Source organism: Athene cunicularia, assembly GCF_003259725.1.
Source record: "Athene cunicularia isolate RWA chromosome 2 unlocalized genomic scaffold, athCun1 chr2_part1, whole genome shotgun sequence".
NCBI lineage: Eukaryota > Metazoa > Chordata > Aves > Strigiformes > Strigidae > Athene > Athene cunicularia.
This window is the reverse complement of record NW_020799095.1, coordinates 131,544,186-131,566,238: the sequence shown is the minus strand read 5'-3', so window position 1 is coordinate 131,566,238 and position 22,053 is coordinate 131,544,186. Positions and strand designations below refer to the sequence as shown.

The 22,053-nt window shown below is 43.2% G+C and overlaps 2 protein-coding genes across 4 annotated transcripts in view; one reads left to right on the top strand and one right to left on the bottom strand.

Moving 5' to 3' along the window:
- The window catches only part of NCALD (neurocalcin delta), a 58,342-nt gene extending 48,023 nt beyond the window's left edge, over positions 1 to 10,319 (top strand). For 2 of the 3 annotated variants that reach the window (XM_026842883.1, XM_026842885.1), the window contains exons 3-4: positions 256 to 361; positions 657 to 10,319. In XM_026842883.1, the coding sequence (XP_026698684.1) occupies positions 256 to 361; positions 657 to 754 (204 nt within the window). In that variant the 3' untranslated portion in view covers positions 755 to 10,319. The remainder of the gene's footprint in view (positions 1 to 255; positions 362 to 656) is intronic. The other variant, XM_026842884.1, reaches the window with a different exon arrangement.
- A 4,053-nt stretch (positions 10,320 to 14,372) lies between these two features.
- Positions 14,373 to 22,053, bottom strand: part of GRHL2 (grainyhead like transcription factor 2) — a 58,952-nt gene continuing 51,271 nt past the window's right edge. Inside the window, exons 15-16 of the mRNA XM_026841503.1 lie at positions 20,029 to 20,093; positions 14,373 to 18,806 (exon numbers count right to left, since the gene is read on the bottom strand). Coding sequence (XP_026697304.1) covers positions 18,692 to 18,806; positions 20,029 to 20,093 — 180 coding nt within the window. The 3' untranslated portion in view covers positions 14,373 to 18,691. The remainder of the gene's footprint in view (positions 18,807 to 20,028; positions 20,094 to 22,053) is intronic.

The window sequence follows — 22,053 nt, the reverse complement described above, 5'->3', positions numbered from 1 at the left end:
ACATGCTGTACAAGTGATAAATTAATCCAAAGACTGTTTTAATAAGGAAAAATGTAACCTTGGTCCAAACCCAAACTTGATCCAAACTGAAGAGAGTAGATGCATGTACTGGTGACACCCGACTCCCTTCGGCATCCAGAGAGCAGGTCCCCCCCAGTGTATTTTCTGCCTGTTTCAGTCACCAGGACATAATCATAGCCCTGCATTAAGATAATGTGTTTCTTACCAGCTCTTTGCTCCTGTCATATCACACAGGCAATCTATAAGATGGTTTCTTCTGTAATGAAGATGCCAGAAGATGAGTCAACACCAGAGAAGAGGACAGAGAAGATCTTCCGCCAGATGGACACCAACCGTGATGGTAGGCCCCCTCCAGATGCCGGGGTGGCCTCCTCTGCCCCCATGCTGGCTGGCTGGGGTGTCCTGCCCACACGGGGTGACCCCTCAAACCTATGACTCCTCCTTTGACTGCCCAGGCAAGGCCACCACCATCCACAGCCAGTGGGGTGCAGGCAGGCAGGGCTTTGCCTTGTAGGGTTGCTTTCCCAGGGGTGTTCCTTGGGCACCCCCAGCTTCCTTCCACTGTACTTGTCCAGAGGCTTGGCAGGTGTGCTGTGACCCACCATGTGCACTAAGCAAACATGTTTCTTTTCTAGGAAAGCTTTCTCTGGAAGAGTTCATCCGAGGCGCCAAGAGTGATCCATCCATAGTCCGTCTCCTGCAGTGTGATCCCAGCAGTGCCGGGCAGTTCTGAACCTGTTCTTTGGATGAATTATGTATCTGCTTTTTTTTTTTTTCCTTGCCAAACAACATTCATGGTAGTGTTGCCTCTGTATGGCCAATTATGCCTTCATTTGTGGCATCTTATAGCTTCTTTTGTTGTGGATTAATTATAAGAATGCTGAATTGCTCTTAACAATTTGTCCAGAGCACGAACAGTACTGTTTTAAACAGATATTGTGGTGTTATCATTGTTTTAAAGATTTCATTTTGGTTTTTTGTTTTAACATGTCTGTTTTGGAAAGTACACGTTGAAAAGGAGAAAACCAACAACAGAACCCTTGGCAGCAAGACACACTGACAGATTTTAGATTGCTGCTTTAGTAGTTAGGTATTCACGTGCAGGACCTGAAAGTGTAGTAGAGATTGAACCAAAGGGGTTGTGATGGGTGCAGTAGGATTCACCTGGAACCTCCTCTCCTGTCCAGGAGGCACCAGTTAAGATCAAAGACAGGTTCAGGAACAAGCACAAAAGTGCAAAACATGTGCAGGGTATATCATCTGCACCCCTGCTCCTATGCCTCGTTGTTTAAATGCTGTGAACATTTTCCAGGTTGTGAAGGAGAAGGGAAAAAACAAAGGTCGATATTTTTTGCTAGGTTTACAGTGTTTGATTTCACATGGCTTTATCTGAAAATTCAGCAATTTGCAATCCTGATCCCCAAATCCACAACTTACAATACCTCTTGCCATTTGGGATCAGCAAAGGCAGACACAGATACAGAAAACTGGGTCTTGACAATGAATTTAAGGGAGATACATATTGAATGTGAAATTTTCAGGTTAGTAATAAAACAGTGTCTACTAAGGAGAGTGGACATTCATGTGAGGAACTCACAGACTCCTGCAAGCAGCTCCAGCTGAGGCACATCTGCTGTTCTGAATGCTCTTGCATAGTATGAAGTTTTGGAGGTGTTTTTGTCTCTCTCCACGTAGCTAACAGATTTTATGGGCCTGCTCTTAGGGGAAGGTTGTCATCAAAACTTGTTTTAAACAAAAAATTGTAGCATTTATATTTCATTTATTTTAGTAAAGTTCAAAAAATCTGTACTGAAACAAGGAAATGGTACGCTTTATGGTATATTTATATATATAAAAATTAAAAAAAAAAAAAGATCAGCTCTTGAGAGAAATGTTGAATGTTTATCTTTTCACCTAGATGCAGGAGTTCTGAAATTTGCTGCTGCAAAACTTTATCCTTTGGTCAAAGTTGCTGTATGCAAAGCTAGTACACATACATGGGATTTCTTAGGGACTTCACAAGTGCTGCTGCAACAGAAAAGCTTTCACGACAGGAGGCATTATGCTGACTAAATTGGCATTAATCTGTCATTAGCTAAAGTCTGCTCTGTGATCCTGTTGGAGAGGTACCCATGTAGGCAGTGCACAGCATTGGGAATTCATGAGCTCATTAGAGTAACCTTTGTCTAACAGGCAAGGTTGGCATTTTGTCAAGTGACCTTGTAGATGCTAATCCCTAGTAGCCTTAATTTAAAATAAACTAAGTAAAATAAATCTGCTTTACAGATGACGATTAGCTAAGTACTAATTAGAAGTCATGAATAAGTAGCCGGGTATGAATAATTTTTTGTTGAACACTAGCTAGCATGTACAATAACTGAAAGAAAAAAATCCCAGATCAATTTTTCCATACCGTTTGCTTTGCCAGGTGTGAAGTGCAGAGCATATTAAATTAAAATAAAAATAAATTGAAAATAACATTGCTAATCAGTTGTAGTAAAATGATGATGGGCTAATTACACTCAATAAATGTCTTCAGGCACACACCTTTGTCTCAAATGATCATAGGAATCCAGTTCATGATAAATTCCCATTATAGTAATGAAAATAGTGAACAGAGATTTATGTGGGAAAATGAGAAAGCAAAAGAGGCCCAACCACAGATGCAAACACATTTCAATACTAGTGCTTTTAGCTGTTATAAGCATCACTGGCAAATTTTGCTCCAATTATTCTGGTTAATGGAAATGTTCCCTATGTCTTTCTCCCTAATCTTCATTAGACATCCTGTGCACAAATCTAACAATTCAAAGGAGAGCCTGTGTCTACCTTCTTCAAGGTAATTTTCTGGTTTACCTGGAGAGGTTCTGGCCCTCTCTCCTGTACCCATCACCCCATATATATTGAAAGCCATGTTCCCACTTGAGTGCTTTTAGAGTTGTTTTTCAGCAGGACAAGCCTGGCCAGACTGCTGGGGATTGCTGCAGGAAGGTCAGTGGACACGCACTGATCCACATCCCCTCTGTCAGATGGGAATGACCAGTCCCCCTGTCCCAGTCGTTCTTGGGGTGCTCCATCACCACCAGTGCTGAGTGCAGGACTAGGTGACGCTAGAGGAACCCTGATGAACTTGTGACCTCCCTACTGAGTGCAAGAACCCAGACCCAAAGTAACCCAGACCTACAGAAGCTGGCATTTACTGAAGGTCAACTTGGATACCTTCTACACTTCCATCTTCCTTTTGGTGTTGTGAAAGCACCTGCATGTGACTGAAATTTTTAAAAAGTTGTCTATTATTTAAGCAACTGCATTCCATCTCCTTTTAGTTTTATACGATATTTCTGGCCCAGAACCTAATCTCTCTGTTTTGACTCAGTAGTTGTGGGGCTTTGGGGCCAGGCTCGGTTCACATGTTAATAGTGTACAACACGTGTCTGAAAACACAACCTGCAATATGACCACAGGCCAGCAGAGATGTAATTCTTCCCACAGTTCACAAAATCTAGGAGAATAAGAATTAGCCTACAGCTGCAGAAGACGTAGCTGAGATAAGATTTTGTATAAACATTTACAGAGTGAACTAAGGTTATTCTTTTACCTGACTACCACTGATGATTAATATTGTTTTAAATTATTAACTATCCCTTTCTTCCTCTGTCTCTGCACATACTTCAGAAGTGATCCATAGCTGGAGTTGTGATAGGAGCATCTGCAGACCTCAGATCAGCAGGACAGCAGTGGTGTGCTGTGCCTCAGATTGGAATTTTGTGCTTTGCTGGCATTTGCATTTGCAAACATAACTGCCTTCATAAACTTCCTGAAAACAAAATGACCTATCCTGTATAAAATAGCACAGCAGGTCAGACACTTGAAAGCGATCAATCAGCAATATTTCCATACCAGCGGGATGGCAGACAGCACATAACTATTTCACATCACCTCTCAATTTTGTAATGCATTCTCCAATATTAGTTGCATGCGAAAGGGGTAACTTTCACTCAGTGTGTTGTCCAAATGAATTAATGAGTACATCTCACATGCAGACTGAATCCATGGAAAATGCCAGTACCATTTATACAGCATTCCCAGTCAGCTTGCCAAACTCTGGGCCAGAAGACCTGAAGTGAGGACTATTGGGTTGTGCGATCTGTGGCAGCCTGTCTGTTTTAGGGTGCTTTGGGAAAAGAAAAGGGAATGCAATCCTTGTAAAACCAGCATGCATGTCTTTTTGTGAGCACTAATGGTTTGAGAGGGACTGAAGAAAGATCTATGTTTCAACATTATTTGAAGCCCTGTGAGTTCACAGCAGTGGATGTTCCTGAGGTACACAGAGCTGTTCTGTTCTTGCTATTCTTAGGAGCTTGTGGGATTTTTATCTTACTGTCAAGACATTTTGTCCTTTGTTGTTCTTTGTTATAAAGGATGACCTCCACATTTTCTAGACACTGCTGCTTAAGACAATAAGCCAGAACTATGTAAGTTCTGTAGCTGGACAAGGTCTATGTGCAGAAGTATTGAACACCAGCACAAGAAGTGGTCACACATGACCAAATCCCCATGGTTTAATAACTGCCCCTGGGGACTGAGCCCCAGAACTTTTCTGCATGTGCTCTCTTCACTGATGGCAAGCATGCAATAATGTGGCTTAGCTGAATTTTCTTTCACTGCGGACCATGCTAAGTCTCATTACCTTGCATTTGCTGTGGGCTGAAAGCACACACATGGGCAGAAACCTCAGCTCAGCTGACTCATGGAAACTTGGTGAACTGTGGTAACTTGATGTTGAGCCCTAATCCGCAGACTAAGCTGAGATGAGAATATGGCCATGGTCATACGTCTCTCAGTACATGTGAACTGGGGAACACGGTGACAGCTGGCAGGTCCCTGGGGACACGTGGCAGTGGGGGGGGGGGGGGGGGGGGGGAATCTCCTGCCTCAGAATGAACATCCTGAGCTCAGCTGTCTCCCTTCTTTTAAAACTCTCTCTTTTTTTTTTTTAGCAACACTGGTGAAGAAGCAACATGATAGCAATATAGCACGGTCAGGATAAAGGAGGCATCCTTCAAAGAATTTTCTTTTGAAGCCTAGCATACAAGCACCAAGTGAAACAAGCAGAAGGGAGGGCTGGACATGACCTCCTGAACACCCACTACGCCAGCACCTCCTTTTGTCTTTCTCATGGTGCTCCCTCGGTTCCCTGGCAAGGCGGTCCTTGGGCTCAGGAGTTAGGTGTCAGGTAACTGGTGCAAGAAGAATATTTCACCTGCCCTTTGCACAAGCATTTGGCTGCATTCTTTGCTCTGTGTCTTACTGGATGGGATCTCATGTAGGAGTCTTAAAGTGGGGGAAGTTGGTTTCCTTGGTATCGCAGGCAGAACGTGTGCTTAGAAATGCAGAGAAACTTGGCAAGCGTCAGCAGCTGAGCAACAGTCAGAGCTGCATGTGGAGTTTTCCACTGACTGCGCAGTAGGCAGATAAGATACAAAGCAATGATATGTCAGACTCGTGGTGTGATGTGCTTTGAGATAGAGCTAGACCAGAAATGGCACCTTCTAGCTGAGCAGCTCTGTCTGCTGCATATTCAGTCAGAGGCACTGAAAAAATACACTTTTAAGTACCTTCAGCATGAACATGCAGTTGCATGAGTGGAACAACTCTGCTCCTTCTCACATACAAGCAACAGAGCTATTTGCAGTGCCCCAGTTACAAGTTGAACAAACAACTCCTGGGAGGAGTATAAGGCATTTCCTAACTGTAACAAGGCAAAACGCCTGCAGGAGCTTTCTTCCTAGTCCAGGTATACAAGAAGGGAAAGCTCCTTTTGTCTCTTAAAGCCCGGGTGCCATTTTTCAGGTTGGTGAAGGTTAGAACAGCTGTGTTTTAAGCACGTGAGGGAAAAAGCAGCAGAGTCTGTAAATTGGCATGGAAGGCAGTGACACTAGAAATTGGGTCCACTGTTGAGGAGCTGCAGAAGCCATTAGGTGCCTCTGGCATTCAGAGCAGTTGAATGCAAAGTCAATCTCCTTGTCCCTTGCAGAAACCGTCACTGGCTGCCATGGGTGTCTCAGCAGCACCCCTTATTCCAGCCTGGCTTTTGCTGTTGTTGCTTCCAAATCATCCATACTAAGTTGTGTCAGGGGTGGGGATTTTCACAGGATAAGATATAGAGCTTTTCAGATATGCTCTCCATATCTTAACAAATAACAGCTGGAAAGGCCAGATGTGAGGGGCTTATTGCAGTGTAGATATTTGGTTTCCTTATTGCTCCCACAGGTCATAAATGTTATTTTAATATGTATAGTTGGGGTTAAGCTGTCACATGTAAAATGCTGACTAATGCACAATAAACAAGGCAAAAAAGAGCTTGGGTTATAGTGAACAACGTGAAAAGACTAGAGAAAAAACTGTAAGAGACATCACTGCCTTTAGATCAGGGTCTGAATTCACAGGGTGAAACCCCCTTGGCAATAGTCAGCACAGAATAGCTCCTCTAACCTCCCAGGCTGCTTAGTCCTCACTGTGTGCTGAGGCTGGGGACTCTGGGTCCTGCCACAGAGACGGTCATCTGAGCTTCTTCAGCCTGCTGAGTGCTTCCCCGATCTCGAAGTACATGACGGCCACCCTCTCCATAGCGTTCACTTACTGTGCAGCTGAGACATGTCTTAGATCTTCCCTTCTTGCCCTGACCTTATACCAAAGATGTTCTCACCTTCCCAGGGCAGGCGCTCAGGATGTCTGGCTCTCCAAAGTTTTGCACCCACCTCCCAGTTGCCATCCCTAGCCTCTGTGTGAGTAACAAACACCAGCCCTTGACATCTGGAGAAGCCAGGCTTGATGGACTTAGATGGAACAGCTTCTGATCTGGTTCCCAGACTTTGGCCCTACTGTGTGTACCCTGCCAACCACACTCTTTATTTCCTATTATTAAGTAATGACAGTATTAAACATTTCAAGAACACACTGAACCTCTGGAACAATGCGGTTTTCATTATCCTGTATGTGTTTGTTGATGCACTGCAGACTGAACCTGACTGGCGTTTGCTCTCTGCCCCCGTAGTTTATTCCCCAGACAGCTCATTTCTTCCAGGCAGGAGCAGCATCTTCCTATGTGTCACCATTCAGCGTGTAGTGCCCTGATGCTGCCTGGAGCACCCTGATGCTATGAACCGAGTGATAATTTTGGTGTAATAATGCCAGGCAGAAACTCTTTCTGCCACCTGTCAAAAACACGTGTCGAGGGTGTGACCTCTGGTTTTCTCCTCCCTGGGGACAAGGGTTTCAGTGGTACTCAGGGTTGGCCTCATGTTCCCCCACTGAAGAGGATGATGGTGATTAGTAAACCCACCTGAGAAAATCCTCTTAAATTCTAAGCTTCATTTGTGCTGCTAATTGGCTGTTTTAAGAGGGAAGATTAATAGGACCTATGCAGTTGTTTAGGAGAGAACTCGTAGTTCTTTGCCACCAACACCTTTTTTATTTCCTGTCATTGGCTTATTCCCATTTCCAGGGCAATCAAATAGTTTTTATTAGTAGCTGTAAGAAAAAGGAAAAACAAAACCAGAGTTTCAATCTGATAGGGATCTAAGGAAGCTTACTAAAGACATTGTTCTCCATGTTAGTCATATGAATGCTCTACAAGATCATGTTTCTTTGGTATTTTGTATTTAATTTCCTTATTCATGTTTTAGTTGTGTTTGTGATTTATTTATTTATTTTTAGATCCTCTTAGATTCATCCCTGCTGGTCATTTAGTTCATATGTTAGCAAAATTCCCAATGATCCCAGGAGCAGAGCTGCCTGAGCAAATACCAGCAAGGTGGCTTCACTGTGCCTAGTAAAAATGAAGTGCTTAATTACATTAGGGATTATTTTTGTCTGCACATTTGTCACAAGGAGACAGATTGAGCTGCATTTCAATATGTTTATCTCTTCCACTTGCTCACTTTGATTCCGTCCAAGCAGTCTTGTAGTTAATATTTGAATATTCAGTTCTATTTCTCTCTTGAATGCAAGGTGACCAATATTGGCATCCTCTGACTGAAGTACTTGATACTTTTTGATTATTATATATTGCTGAATAAATTATATAATGGATGCAAAAGTAAATAGTGATACATTTGTTTGTATAAATTTGGGCAGATATTTTTTAATGCTGTAGAGACTGATAAATTGAGATAAACCATAGCCAAAAGCTGAATGGATCCAAGTGTCCAGTTCCTGTTTAAGTCCATGACCATCCCACAGCGAGAGCTTTCTCATCTCTGTTCTCTCAGGCTATTTCTACATTGCAGCGTAGAGATACCAAATCTAAATAAGCTACCATGGGTAGATTAACTGCAGCAGCATGGAGTTCAGCATATCCTGTGTCTCGGCAAAATTAGATACCTCTCTAGATGAATGGTTTGTAAGCAAACCTACATATCCTAAAGAAGACTTTTACAACTCAGAAGAGGGACAACTATGATTTAAGTGGTCTGCATATTTTTGTTATGCTGTCTAGAATTGCTAGTGTCCTGCGTGTAGTTGCCTATAGCTATTGTGATGTGTTAAATTTCCCCCCCTCCCCGGTTCTGTTGTAAGCTCATTTGGTGATATTCAGAGTCTCCAGCCAGTTCTCATGAGGCAAAGGCCATGGAAAAGACATCTAGAGGTGAGCTGCCTCCAGAAAGACTGAGGGCAGCTCTCAGGATTTGGAGCTGTGCTGTTGCGTGCTTTGGGAGCATGTACCTGTAGAGCAACATGTAAAACCTACCTGGTAAAATGGAAGTAGATGATCAGGCCATCAGAGCAGACAGAGATTTTGGCGGAGGATTGTGTATGTGTTTTGTACCCCCAGCACGCACACTGTTCCCCCTGCTATTAATTTCTAGTTAGGACCTTTCTTGGATTCTTAGTGTCAGAGTAAAATTTTCTTTTGCTGATAAAGTATTTGTATTATGCAATGTACTCAGAAAAAAAAAGATTATCTATGACTGTCCTCTCCTCTCAAGAAGCTGTTCTCTTCTGTACATACGATATGCGGAATGTATGGGTCTTACCAGTGTTGGTTTGCATTTTTAAGACTGTACTAATTAATGTGTGATACTATTGTGTTTTTGTAGTGGCATCTTTGATGTAAGATGTAAAACTATTTAAAGTGATTTTTTTTTTTTTGTTATCGTTTGGCTTTTAGAGATAGCACCAAGGACTGCATGTTCACTAGAATCAGCCTTTTTCAAGGGTCGTCATAGCTGCACACAGCACGGTGTTTCACCTGGAGCATAGTACCTGCGTTCTCGTTTTAATAGGGGTCAGTTTTGAGTGGAAACTAATTCTTCCTGAAAAGTCTAGTTTTCTGTATTACCCTCTCTCAGACTCAAGCTTCCTCCTCCTGCACTGTGTGCCAGCCCCTGCCCCAGAAGGTGAACTTGAGGAGGGTCCCCTAACCCAGGGCACCCCGCTGGCCCCAGTGTCCAGCTTTCCTTAGGACTGCTGGCTAACCGGGACAAAACAGATGGGTTCACATTGTAAGACCATTTCTGCAAGTGGCTTGGAAATTAACTAAAATTTTGAGGAATTAAGCAATTAAGGGAAAAGAAAGAGCCTGAGTGGCATGTTTGGGGTCAGAATCTTATCGAGGTGCTTAATATAGTGAAAACTTGGGGTCAGTCCCTAAAAGACAGGACTAGATCTACATTTCTTGTCGGATTTGGAGAGGGAAGAGGGGCTCAGATCCAGCCTTTCAGGCAAGGCTGATTTACTCAGAGGATTGAGTCTGAGAGAGATGCTTCTCCTGATCATGTCCTGGGCCAAAAGACAAGACATGCTGCAGCTTAGGAGTTTTTATTCTTTGAGTTTTTTTCTTTTTAACGGAGAAAGCAGTTCAAACTGCACCTGGCAAAATGACTGACTTCAAAAGCATGTTTTTCCTTGTTATATAGACACTCACAAAACAGCATTGTGTGGTTAAAAAGGCGCGTTTGTGATAGTTTCTTTTTCAGTGCCAAAATATATAAGCAGTATTGTTTGAAGGGAAATAAGAGTTTTTTTACTGTATTGTTATTACTGTTGAACAAATATTGTTTTTAAATGTTAGATTTTGAAGACTTTTGTATTGTAAACTGTTTTGTGACATGGTGCTTTTTCATACTGGAATTACTGATTGCACCTAAATATGAATTATTTTGTTTTCTTATATAAATATGTTACCTTGAACAATCTTGATGAAAACCCATGTATGGTGGATACCAATGGTTCAAATTCTCCTACTGAAGTCCCCTAAATGTTCTTTCCTACTAATAAACATTCTGCTGCAGCTAGCTGTGATGTGCTATGCGCTGTTACTCCCTTCACACTGAAGCCTTAAGACCTCATCTAGCCCCATGATCTGGTGAGCAAACCTTGGAGAAGCCTTTGACTGCAGCTCTCACAGCCCCTGGCCCACTCACCGCTGTGGGCAATGGGGCAGCAGCCAGGCAAGCCACTCTGGAGGACTTAGTGAGGGCTTAAGCCCTGCATGGGGGCTGTGCTGGCACGTTGCAGCTGGCTGGGCTCTCCGCTGCCAGTACATTTTTTCCTCCAGCAGCTAAAGCTGGCGGCCAAGCAAAGGGCAAGATAATGCAGAGTGGTTTATAAAAGCAAAGGAAGGACAGACAGCACAAGGCTGAGAGCCCTAGTCCTCTGGAACTGGAAAGGCCATCTTAGCTGGCTGATGGGAGTTTTCTCTGCCATAGATAAATCCCTCTCCAGGTTTAGGGCATTTTTTAATCTCTGAATGACTGGCACACCATCGGGGGGCAGGATGCGAGGAGGGACCATGGGTAGGTAGGGTGGTAGCTGTGGTTAGTTGCTCTGAGACCTGGTTCATGGGGTGGCAGCAGAGCCCATCACAGCAGGGGCTCCTGCCAGCCTCAGCCAGGCTCTGGAGGGGGCTGGCTCACACTCCTGTGGATGCTTATTAAGCTCCTCAAACTTCTACCTAGGTTAAATTTTGAGCTGGGATTAGCACCAGGGTGCCAAAAGTAGTTTAAATCCTGCTGGAAAGTAACAGAAACCAGTGCCTAGTTCTCTTGAGATTAAAAAAAATCCCATCTTATTTGTGGAACTGCACATTAATATGGGCTTGAAACAGGCTGTAGCATGACTGGAGCATCAGTTACATCATCCAGGTACCCTGTGTGCTCAGTGCACCTGCAAAACGGCTTTATTACATGAGCTTCCATTCTGCCAGACTCCCTGGGATGTATGTTCTCCTCATTCTCCCATTAGAGCCATAACGCAGTTTAGCAGTAGGGTGTAGAAAAGGCAAGGGTGTAAGGAGGTGTTTATTTACATAGCGATATTAAAATTCTCCACTTAACACTTTTGCTGGCCTGTGCATTTCCCTGTGCAAATCCCAAGGCTTCTGTCCCAGGACAGGGATGTGCACAGGCTCCCAGCACAGAGCCTGGCTTCAGGTGATGGCCACTACCAGGCACTTGAGCACATGTTGCACCCGAGCAGCCTGGGACTGTCCCTCCCACTGCTTCAGGGAGGAGGGGACCCAAGACCCTGCATCTTATCAGCTTGTGACCCCTGGATCTGGCCCCATCTGAGAAAGAGCACTCTCTGGAGTCAGTCACTGTTTTCAGCAGCATGAATCAAGCCAAGAGCTTGGGAAAGTGCTGAAAAACACAGCTTTGCTGCCCCTTTGAGTCCCGTAAAGATTCAGTCAAGAGCTAGAGGAGGGGTGTTTTGCCCCCCTCTCCTAGTTTTTCTTAAAGACCTTCTGAGTCACCTTGCTAAACCCTCACTCAGCCATGTTAGAAATGGCCTGGCCTTGGAGCATGCTGTGCATGCAGCGGTTCCCATCAGCCAACATGCTTCTCCTTGCTCCTCCACAGCCTTGCAGACGCAGCACGTCCAACCACTCAGCTGTTAAAGCATTTGCTTTCTAAGAGCCACGTAGTAATATTACTTCCTATAAAACACGATTAAACATCTATCACAGGCAGACCCCAGGAAACATGATTATTTTAAAGGGCCTCATGAGAGCTGGTCCTGACTCACCTCACACTGTTCATCCAGACAGTATCCCTGGGGCCTGGCAAAGCCCCCAAGAAACTCCCCAAAACCTGCTGGATTGAGGATCCACAGTGTCAGGGGCAGCACCTTGGACTGCGAGCTCATCCATGGAGGTTACCAATACCAGCAAACTGCAGTCAGTCCCACAGCTGACATCATATATACATGGCATTATATACATAGGACTTTTGGTTTCTGTTGTAGCTCAAGTGCCGACTGCAGAAGGGCTGGTGAGGGAACACAGGCTGCACTGGAGACCGTGTCAGGGCAAAGAGCATGTGGTTGGAAGGAAACAGGTCTCTCTGGTTTCTGGAGCATCTGGGAAGAACTCTTCTGTTCTTTGTTCGTCAGTCATACTCACCAAGCGGCGGAGCGCTTAGTGCCTAGCTTTCCTGCTGACAAATACTTTTGAAAATTATTAGAAAATGCCCAGCACACAATGAAAGCCTTCTTTTAAAAACCCTAGTGGCTGTGAAAAGGCTCTTAGAGCTGGACACAACTGGATGAGTTGTGTTCGGATGGAGAAGTGATGGAGGAAGCTGGATTCTTGGAGCTAACACTGCTGGCCAAGACATTTCAGGTAAATTAACTTCTTTCCTCGTTACCCAGGTGTGGTCTCTGCCTGACAGAGGAGAGGAGATCTCAGGGGCTGACTTCCACAGCAGTTGGTCCCACTCAGGACTTGCCCTCAGTGGGAGCACTGAACTTCACCTCCACAGCAAGACAGGGCTGCCATGCCACTGATGGGGCAGCCTCCCTTTGCCAAGGCAAATGCTTTCCCAAGCAATTTCCCACTTGGACATTCTCATCTCCTGGATTCTTGTTTGAAAAGACAAAGTCAGCTGGTGGAAAATAAAATGGTTGATGAAAATGTTTTACTGCAAGATGCATGGTCAGGTATGCTTCAGTGCTTTGGGCACACAGGGCTCAGCAGGAGCAGATGCCAGGTGCCCTAGACTCCAAATATGTTAGTGCCAGCACTTCCAGCCAGGTTCCCGGGACATTCTGACATGTCACAGAATCACAGAATGGTTGATGTTGTAAGGGACCTCTGGAGGTCACTGGTCCAACCCCCTGGATCAAGCAGGGCCACCTAGAACCACTTGTCCAGGGCCATGCCCAAACAGCTTTTAAATATCTCCAAGGATGGAGACTCCATAACCTCTTTGGGCAACCTGTGCCAGTGCTTGGTCACCCTCACAGTAAAAAAGTGATGTTCAGAGGGAACCTCCTGTGCTTCAGTCTGTGCCTGTTGCCTCTGGGCCTGTCTCTGGGCACCACTGAAAAGAGCCTGGCTTTGTACTCCTTGCACCCTCCCTTCAGGTATTTGTACACACTGATAATATGTCTCCAGAGCCTTCTCTTCCAAGCTGAACAGTCCCAGCTCTCAGCCTGTCCTTGCTGGAGAGGTGTTCCCGTCCCTTCATTAGGTTAGTGGCCCTTTGTTGGATTCTCCAGGATGTCCATGCCTCTCCTATACTGTTGAGCCCAGAGCTGGACACACAACTCCAGGTGTGGCCTCACCAGCACTGAATAAAGATCACCTCCCTTGGCTTGCTAGCAATGCTTTGTCTAATGCAGCCCTGGATACCATCAGCCTTCTTTGCTGCAAGTGCACATTGGTTCAACCTGGTGTCCACTGGGACCCCTGGGTCCTTTTCTGCAGAGCTGCTTTGCAGCTGGGCAGCCCCCAGCATGTACTGGTGACGGGGTTGTTCTTCCCCAGATAGAGGAGTTTGCACTTCTCGTTGAACTTCACAAGGTTCCTGTAGGCCCATTTCTTCAGCCTGTCAAGGTTCCTCTTGATGGCAGCACAACCCTCTGCTGGTGGGAGCCACCATACCCAGTCATCAACAAACTTGCTGAGGGTACACACTACCTCATCATCCAGATCATTAATGAAGATATTGAACAGGACTGGACCTGGTACTGACCCCTGGGATACACCACTAGTCACTGGCCTCCAACTAGACTTTGTGCCACTGATCACCACCCTCTGGGCACAGCCATTCAGCAGTTTTCAATCCACTGTCTGCTCATCCAGCCCATACACCAACAGCTTCTCTGTGAGGGTCTTATGGGAGACAGTGTCAAAGAGCTTACTGAAGTCTGGGTAGACAATAACCACTGTTCCCCTCACCATCTACCAGACCAGGCACTGAACCAATGTTTTGGTGATTATTTTTTTCAGTCTATGTTCTTGTTTTCTCAACAGAATGAATTTGTATTTCTTTTTGAAAAGTTTTCTGCACTCAGAAATAGGAACTCAGTCCCAATATGTACTAATACACACCACAGCAACAGAAATATCTCATACATAGGAATATTTATTTTTTTCCTTCTTAAAAATGTACAAAAAATAAAATAACTGTATTTACAGTTTATCAAACCCCTCTCCCAGTTGCAACACTATTAAGTTACATGAACTATTTTCTTAATATAAAAGCACGCTATTTATACATAAAGTTTCCTTGTTTGCCAGAAAGAGGGCTTGTCACAAACTTTGGCACAAACATTCTTGTTTGTATCTTGTCTCAATTCATAGGAAATGGAAGAGCATACAAACATTTCATAAGCTTTACATTTTAAAAGTCATAAGATACTCCTTTCCAGTTCCACATCAATCAATATACAGCAACTCTGACAGCTGGGAAGTTTAGTTTTTACTAATTATTTGAATTAATTTACAAGATTTAAACAATCCGTAGACCGAAGGAGGAAAATATATGACAGACACTTGATCTCTGAATTCCATTAAGCAAAAACTTCATGAGAGAGAACACACAGGAAAAAAAAAAATTCTTTGTAGTTTACATTTAGTAGTAAAAATCCCCCAAAATGTCTTGACGGGGATGTCACTGAAAGCTTCACTGCAAGGAAGCACTTTATTTTGGGGATATCAGCACCTGATTGTGTAGAAAGAAACTAAAATCTGAGATTTGAGGATTTCATAATAAAAGATCAAATGGACGGACATAGTCCCAAATCTGTAGTGGGAACTAAAATTAGAACTTAGAAGACTATTCTCCTTTTGCACGTCTATCAGTCTTTCAAAACAGAACATCTACAGACACTGTGCTGCCCTAATTCTTCATAGGGAAAATTAGTTGAACAGCAAGCCACCCTTCAGGCTGCACTAGTTAAGATTCAAGAGGAAAGGACATGAGAGTTTTGTTTCTTTAAATAAACAACTACAACAGTGTCACAAAGAAAGAAAAGAAGGCAAGTCAGATATTTCTGTCTCCTGCTGAACAGTAACCAAATCTTACTTCCAATTTAAGTCATAATATTTGGAAGATTACAGCATTTTTCATTACACAAAAGCAACATGTATATTTTAACTGATATACATGCAAGCAGTTTGTACTCCTCAAAACCGCTGAATGAAGTAGGGCACAAGGCAGGCCACTGCTTCAGAATTTTGCATTGCTCGTACTGGCTCTATCCCATCACTTTGATAGCCTGGTTTTGACCAACGAGGTAAACCCTGAGAGCTTGTAGCTTGCCATGTCCAGCATCCAAGGTTCAGTGCTCCTCCAGCAGCTGATGCTGTAACTAGAACCGAAGGGGTGCAGGGTGATGTGCTCTTAGGTGCCTGCAATGCATCCCCATCTGGAGCAGAGAAACAAAGCCCTCAGACCCTAGCAGGAGGGAGATAATCCTTAACTAGCTCTAGTTGTTGTTTTAAAACAATCTTACCATCAGAATAAATCTTACTCATCTTCCTCAACTCTGCTACCTTCATTGAGACTGTAAAAAGGAACTAAAGGCAGAAGCATCAGCTCTCTTGTATCAGAAATTTGCACACTTTAAGATGTATTTAGAAAAGTTTTCAGTTAATCTTGGAAGCAAGTTTCCTTCTCTGGAGAGTGACTGACCAAAAGCACCTAAAATGGCAATGGAAAGAGAGCTTCTTAAGCCCCAGTATTTCCTGGAGCATTGCACTTCTCACTGATCCTACACTGCTCCTTAGTGCAGGATGCTGCAGCATCCAACTGATCCCAGCACATCTTCACCGACAAGTAAGACAAGAATGTTCCATTAATTTGAGTGCTGGTGCTGCCAGGACAGCCTTACCCTTCTCTGTGAACCCCAAATTCTCATTGTACTCTCAATGCAGCACATCTCAGTCCAGGCCAGACCCAGGCACCACAGGCATTCCCTCTAAGTAAAAGAGCTTGGATGGCAGGTTACTGGGGGAAGAACCAGGGCTCAACTCCTATGTACATTTACTCCTATGTTTCTCCTGCAGCTTCTGCCCAGACATCATGACCAGCTGAGAGATCCCAGCTAATACCCTCAGAATCCCAAACATCATCAAACAACAGAGAAATACAAGAACTAACACCACTGCTCACCAGTCCTGTGTGTTGGTCCCAGTTCCTAACACCACCTGCCAAAACTGTCCTTTTTATCTTTAGGAAACAAGTATCTGGGCTAAGTCAGCATAGACTTTTTACCTGAGCCTAGCCAAGTAGAAACAAACTGAACCACCATAAATCCCCTGTATTGCCAGGATGTCTGCTCTTGAGCAGCAAGACCATCTTTGCTGGAGTATATATTTATAAAATAATAAGGGAACTACTACAAAACTCTGCATCAGAAGGAGAAAGAGCACATGACAAAGGAAAAGGGATGAAGACAGAACAGACACTTTGCTTTGCAGACATATGTGTATGTTAGCCCTGACACTAACAGCCTGAACCTTTTATGGGTTCTGATTCCACAGAAATTTTGACAGGTACCTAAAATTTCTATTTAAAGTACAGTTTTTAATGGGATGCTATTGATAATGAAGTTAAGAAAGTGTGCAGGAGCTTGCAGAGTAATTCTGCAAAAACATGACCAAATCAGACTGGTCAGTTATCCCAGGTACTTAGGTTGAATATAAATAGCTCCACACAGCTCACAACACTCCAGAATGAGGCCTGTTAAACTAGGCAGTGTTTCTTTATGCTATTAACCACCTAATAAAAAAAGATTTTGTGACTAAATTAAAAAAAAAAAAAAAAGATTTCAGAAGGAAAAATAATAAACTCTAAAGGCTACATGTAGGAAAGGACCCACATTTCTGTCGCATGGGATCCACATAGAGAATAAAATGATTGCAGCTGAAACTCACAGGACTGTATGCTGAGTGAGGAGCTCTCTATGATAGCTAGAGGAGCTGGAAAGGAGAGAGAGAGAGGTGTGCTAGGTTTGCACATGCTAGGGACATTCAGGCCTTGAACCCTTTTCCTGGCATGATTTTAGCCTGCAACTTTTTCTCTTCACAGAATTCATAAGACAGGGGTGGAACTTGACAGGACAACCTGTAGTTCAACTTGGGTTCAGACCCAGTCCTTGTGAGAGAGACCTATCTCCACACCTCAGTTGTTGGATACTCAGTGGCTACTGGTAAGACTGTTTCGATAAGATATTTACATCAAGCCGAGGTTTATACCTCACCCAACTGTCTTAAAAATCAAACCAGAATCATTCAATGGAGATACAAGAGCAAGTACCCTTAAGAAGAAGAGTTTGAAGTCCTGTTTCTTACAATCTATAGGAATGCTTTAATGAGCAGGCTGCTGCAGAAAGCACCTTTCCCTCCACAGGCTTGAGAAAAGCCCAATTTGAGAGCCTTCACTTCACCAACAGAACAGGCAGCAGTCCCTTCTGTACCTCCACACACACCAGGCAGCATAGACAGGGTGCCTCTTGGATTTGGTGACAGCTGGATGGGACACTCAAGTATCCACAGCTGGGTCTTAGGCACCTAAGTAGGGTCCCATCATGCCAGAGCACTCGACACTATAGCACAGTTTGCTCCAAGATTTCAGTATAAAACTGGTGGGCAAGGGTGAAGCATATGAGTGCAGATGCAGTTATCAGCTTCTCAGTACACACTCCTTAACAGATTGCAGCAATCTAATCCTCTAGGAAAGATTCTGTTAAACCCTAAACCCAATACATACAAGAACATAGCGGCAGTAAACATGCCCACATACAGTAGTTAAAATATATTATTGCATATTATAAACATTATATACAAGGTTAAAATGGTTTCTTTACCATTTACTTACAAGTGACATTTGTAATTGAATGCCTTACTTACAAGTCCTCATTGCTACGTGCTGAGAACTACCAGAGGTATTTGGCAAGACTATACACTATAGAGAGATATGGATCGGTCTGAGCAAGTGAACTCTGTCAGCCACTTTCCCCATCTTTAGCACTGCACCAGTTTTTTTTGGAATGATGGAGAGAACTACTGGTAAAGTCATTTACACCAGATTTCTGAAACTAGACAAGAATGGTTCCTTAACATACTTTAGAATAAGCTTATCCACACTGAAGTGTGGATTAAAATGATGCATTTCACATTTGGTTACAAATCTGGGGGCTGGTAACTGCTTGCACACTAGAGATTGGGGAACAATAAATAAGGGACCAGGTTAACATGAGTGGCCTTGTGCTTGACAAACCCAAGTCTATGTGCAGTGGGTGCACATATGCAGAATGGACAGTATTTTCAAAGCAGTCTTGTAACAGTCTCTGATCAATGTCTGTCAAGTTCCCGGGGAATCTTCTACTTTCCAAGAAGGATGAAATGCTGTGGTTCCTTACAAAAAGGCTCTGTCTCAGGCTAGATCTCTGTCAGTGTGATCTTGAAGCCTTCGACCATGCTCTCCATGTGCAGGATGAACGTGTCCTCATTGGAGTAATGCTCAATAATGTTGTCATCCATGTTTACCAAGATGCTGGTGACAAAGGCAAAAATCAATATTTTTATGTACCAGGACAGTGAGAGAGAAAGCCATGTACTCCACCGTATGTTCTCATTTCACTACAATGCAAAAACAGTCTCCAGCACATGCCAGTACAGGGACAACAGTGGAAATAATCAAGATCTGCCCCATAGTCCCTTATAGTTTTTAGACTCCTTGAAAAAGTAGTTAAGGTAAGAGACATGGCCGTGCTGGGATGTTAACCCACTTAAGCTGCCTACAGGGTGAGGTGCACTCCAGATCCCGGGCAGACCCAGGTAGCTGGTGTTTCCTATGTCTGGTGTTGGCTCTCCCAGGTACACCCCTGTGCTACTCTCCTCAGCCATGCTGCATGAGCTGCTGCACCTCTGTGGTGTGAGTCGCTAACACAGGGAAGCAGTGTAATTTGTGATTTGCACACAGCTCACAGGCCTAGAACTCAGCCTGGATGTGAGAATACTAACAACAACTGTTATAAGTGTATATGAGTGTTTTCCTCACCCTTTACTGTAAAGTGTTTGTTCCAATAAAAATATCACTTGGAAACAGTGTTAGAAAGAAGAAAAACATGAGAAGTTTCACCTGTCTTCTCAAAAGCTAAAGAAATCCCCAGACAAAACAATGCCCTAAACTAGAGTTACAGCTGAAAATAAATGACTGATTTAAAATTCTATCACTACAATATTGTGGTTATTTAGAAGATTTTAAAAAGTGGAGAGATTTAGACTTGGATTTCCAGTAAGGAGTAGTAGCGTAGCTATTCTAAAATCACAGCTGTGATGCTCATGTCTAAATTTACTTAGCTGAAAACCCTGCAGCACTGCCTGCCTGCCTGCCAGATTTGGACAGTGGCCTGCATCTTCCTAACACTGCAGGGAAACTCCGCACCACATTCACAGCAAAAGCTGCACCTCTCCCATACCAGTGCTCCATAATGTTATTAAGCATATAGTCTACAAAACAGACTTTATCCAAACATATTTTCTACTCTGTTTCTTCACAGTAAGCCTATGAATACTGGTCATACACAGACTGGAGATTCATGTCTCCTCCTCTGTCACACCTTGCTGTCTCCATAGACATCAAGATTTCAAGCGTATGGGCACGTCTCCTAAAAGTGTTTATACTGCCCATCATGAGGACCCAAAGCATAGTTGGGATCTCTGAGTACTTCTAAAGGATCCTGCAATAGCCCCTAGTTAGTCTGTTTACTTACCCCTTTTTGCTCTTCTTATAAAGTTTTGCAATCTTTTCAACTGGCAGCCCATATTTCTCAGAGATCTGAAATCATAATAATAAAAGAAATTTCATTAAAGACCAATGAGAAATATTAAATTACCACCTCTCGCTTTACATAAGGCATTAAAACACTCTATGCAAACTTTGACAGGATAGCTATACAGAAAAATCACTTGCAGCCATGCCACAGTTTCATTTAAGGGTGATTTTGGAAGGAATATAATCCTGAACATCTTGATCAAAAACCCACAATTGCTTTCATGCAGAAATATGGAGACTATAGTTTTCATAGGGTGTGAGTCATCAAAACTGCCTCAGCATCTCCTATTCTACTCAAGGAATCAACACTCCTCCCAGCTTCAGATCTGACCAGAGAATTTCAATCTGATCAGCTGCCTTTCTGATTTTCTGGGCTCACGGAAGCAAAGGCTTCTTCCATCAGGCAGAAAGCAGATGAACAGGAACACAACAGGAGCTGATGGACTGATGGATCAAGAAAAAAAATGTGCACATTTCCATTTCTCAATTTCAAGCTTTGTTAACAGGACCCTCCACGGTATTCTTTTGTCCAAAAAGCATCTTGAAGTTACCTTTTATTGTGGGAGGGCTACAAACATGCTACACACAGGATTAGGAAGCTTCTGTATTGCTGGAGAGGTGACTCAATCTAGTTACTAGAGTAAGAAAATGAGAACACAATACATTGTCTCACAATACATCATCTGAGTGTACAGATAACGAGATGCCACCAAGAAGCATGTTAACAAGGTAAAAGGACTTCTAAAATAAATCTCTTGCCAGCTACTCAAATGATAAAAAAGAAAATATAGGAAAACTTTTGAAGGAAGAACTACTTAGCTGACAAATTACTAACACTAACAAGCACTTCACTGGGATGCTTTGGCATTGCTTTTCAGAAGTGTATTAGTAACTTTTTTGGTCGTCCATTCTGCAGTGAGTCTGTGACCCTAAGTCCTCCATCTGAGCCAAGTTTCCTTTCCAAATTATGAATCTTCTTTGAGGGAACAGGTCTCACAGCTCAGACTTTAGAAGAGGATTGTCCCAAATGGCAAAATAATGGAAGAATTACTCTTTGTCAGTGATTAATGTTCTGTGCTATTCTACTGCCAACCAAAGTAAGTTTCTGACTCTTCCCAGGTGAAATGAAGTTGCAGCTAAATAGCTGACTATTTATCTTCTGCATTAGAGAACTGAAATGCACAATTAAAAATCCATTTAAAGACTTTCAAGCATCAGTCACTGTAAAATCCTTTCTTTGTGTTTGCATTCAGACTTTTGTTGAGAAAAAGCGATATTTTAGAGAAGTAAATTAAATCAATTATCATGAAATAGAAAATGGGAAGAAAGCAATGAATAAACTCAGCAACCTAGGACAGATTCAAACAGCCACAGGTTGAATATCACGCATGGCTCCCATCCAGAATCAGGATTCTCTAAGAGAGAGAATTAATTAGTCTGTACTTGCCTACATCACCTATATTTGTATAATTGTCATCTTACCTAAGATACAATTTTGTACTTAAAAAGTATAGCATAACTCCAAGATTTTGAAGAACCAATAAAGCTTCTTTTAAACTGCAGACAGTTTCCTCTGACCACCACGTACATCTGTGGCTAACAGAAAGAGGAGGATGTAAATAAGGACTAACTGATAAGGTACATCAGACCCATCCACTCCCTATGTTTTGCACCTAGCGGAGAACAAAATACAAATTAACTTGTGGGTTGTATTTGATTCTTCATACTCGCACCAGCATGTTTGACTGCCCTTTTGGATATGGTGCTGGAGATACTGACAGTAGTCCTGGTTCCATGTTCTTGCCTGCCTTGGGAGAGGCCTAATTCAGCGTTAAGGCTGTGCAAGCTCATATGCTGTACAGTCACATTCTGCTGTGGGGAGTGGTCCACTTCGTACATTTTTGAGAAGAGTGGCTTCACCCCACTTGTATCTCGCATGGGCATCCTCACTATCGGACTACAA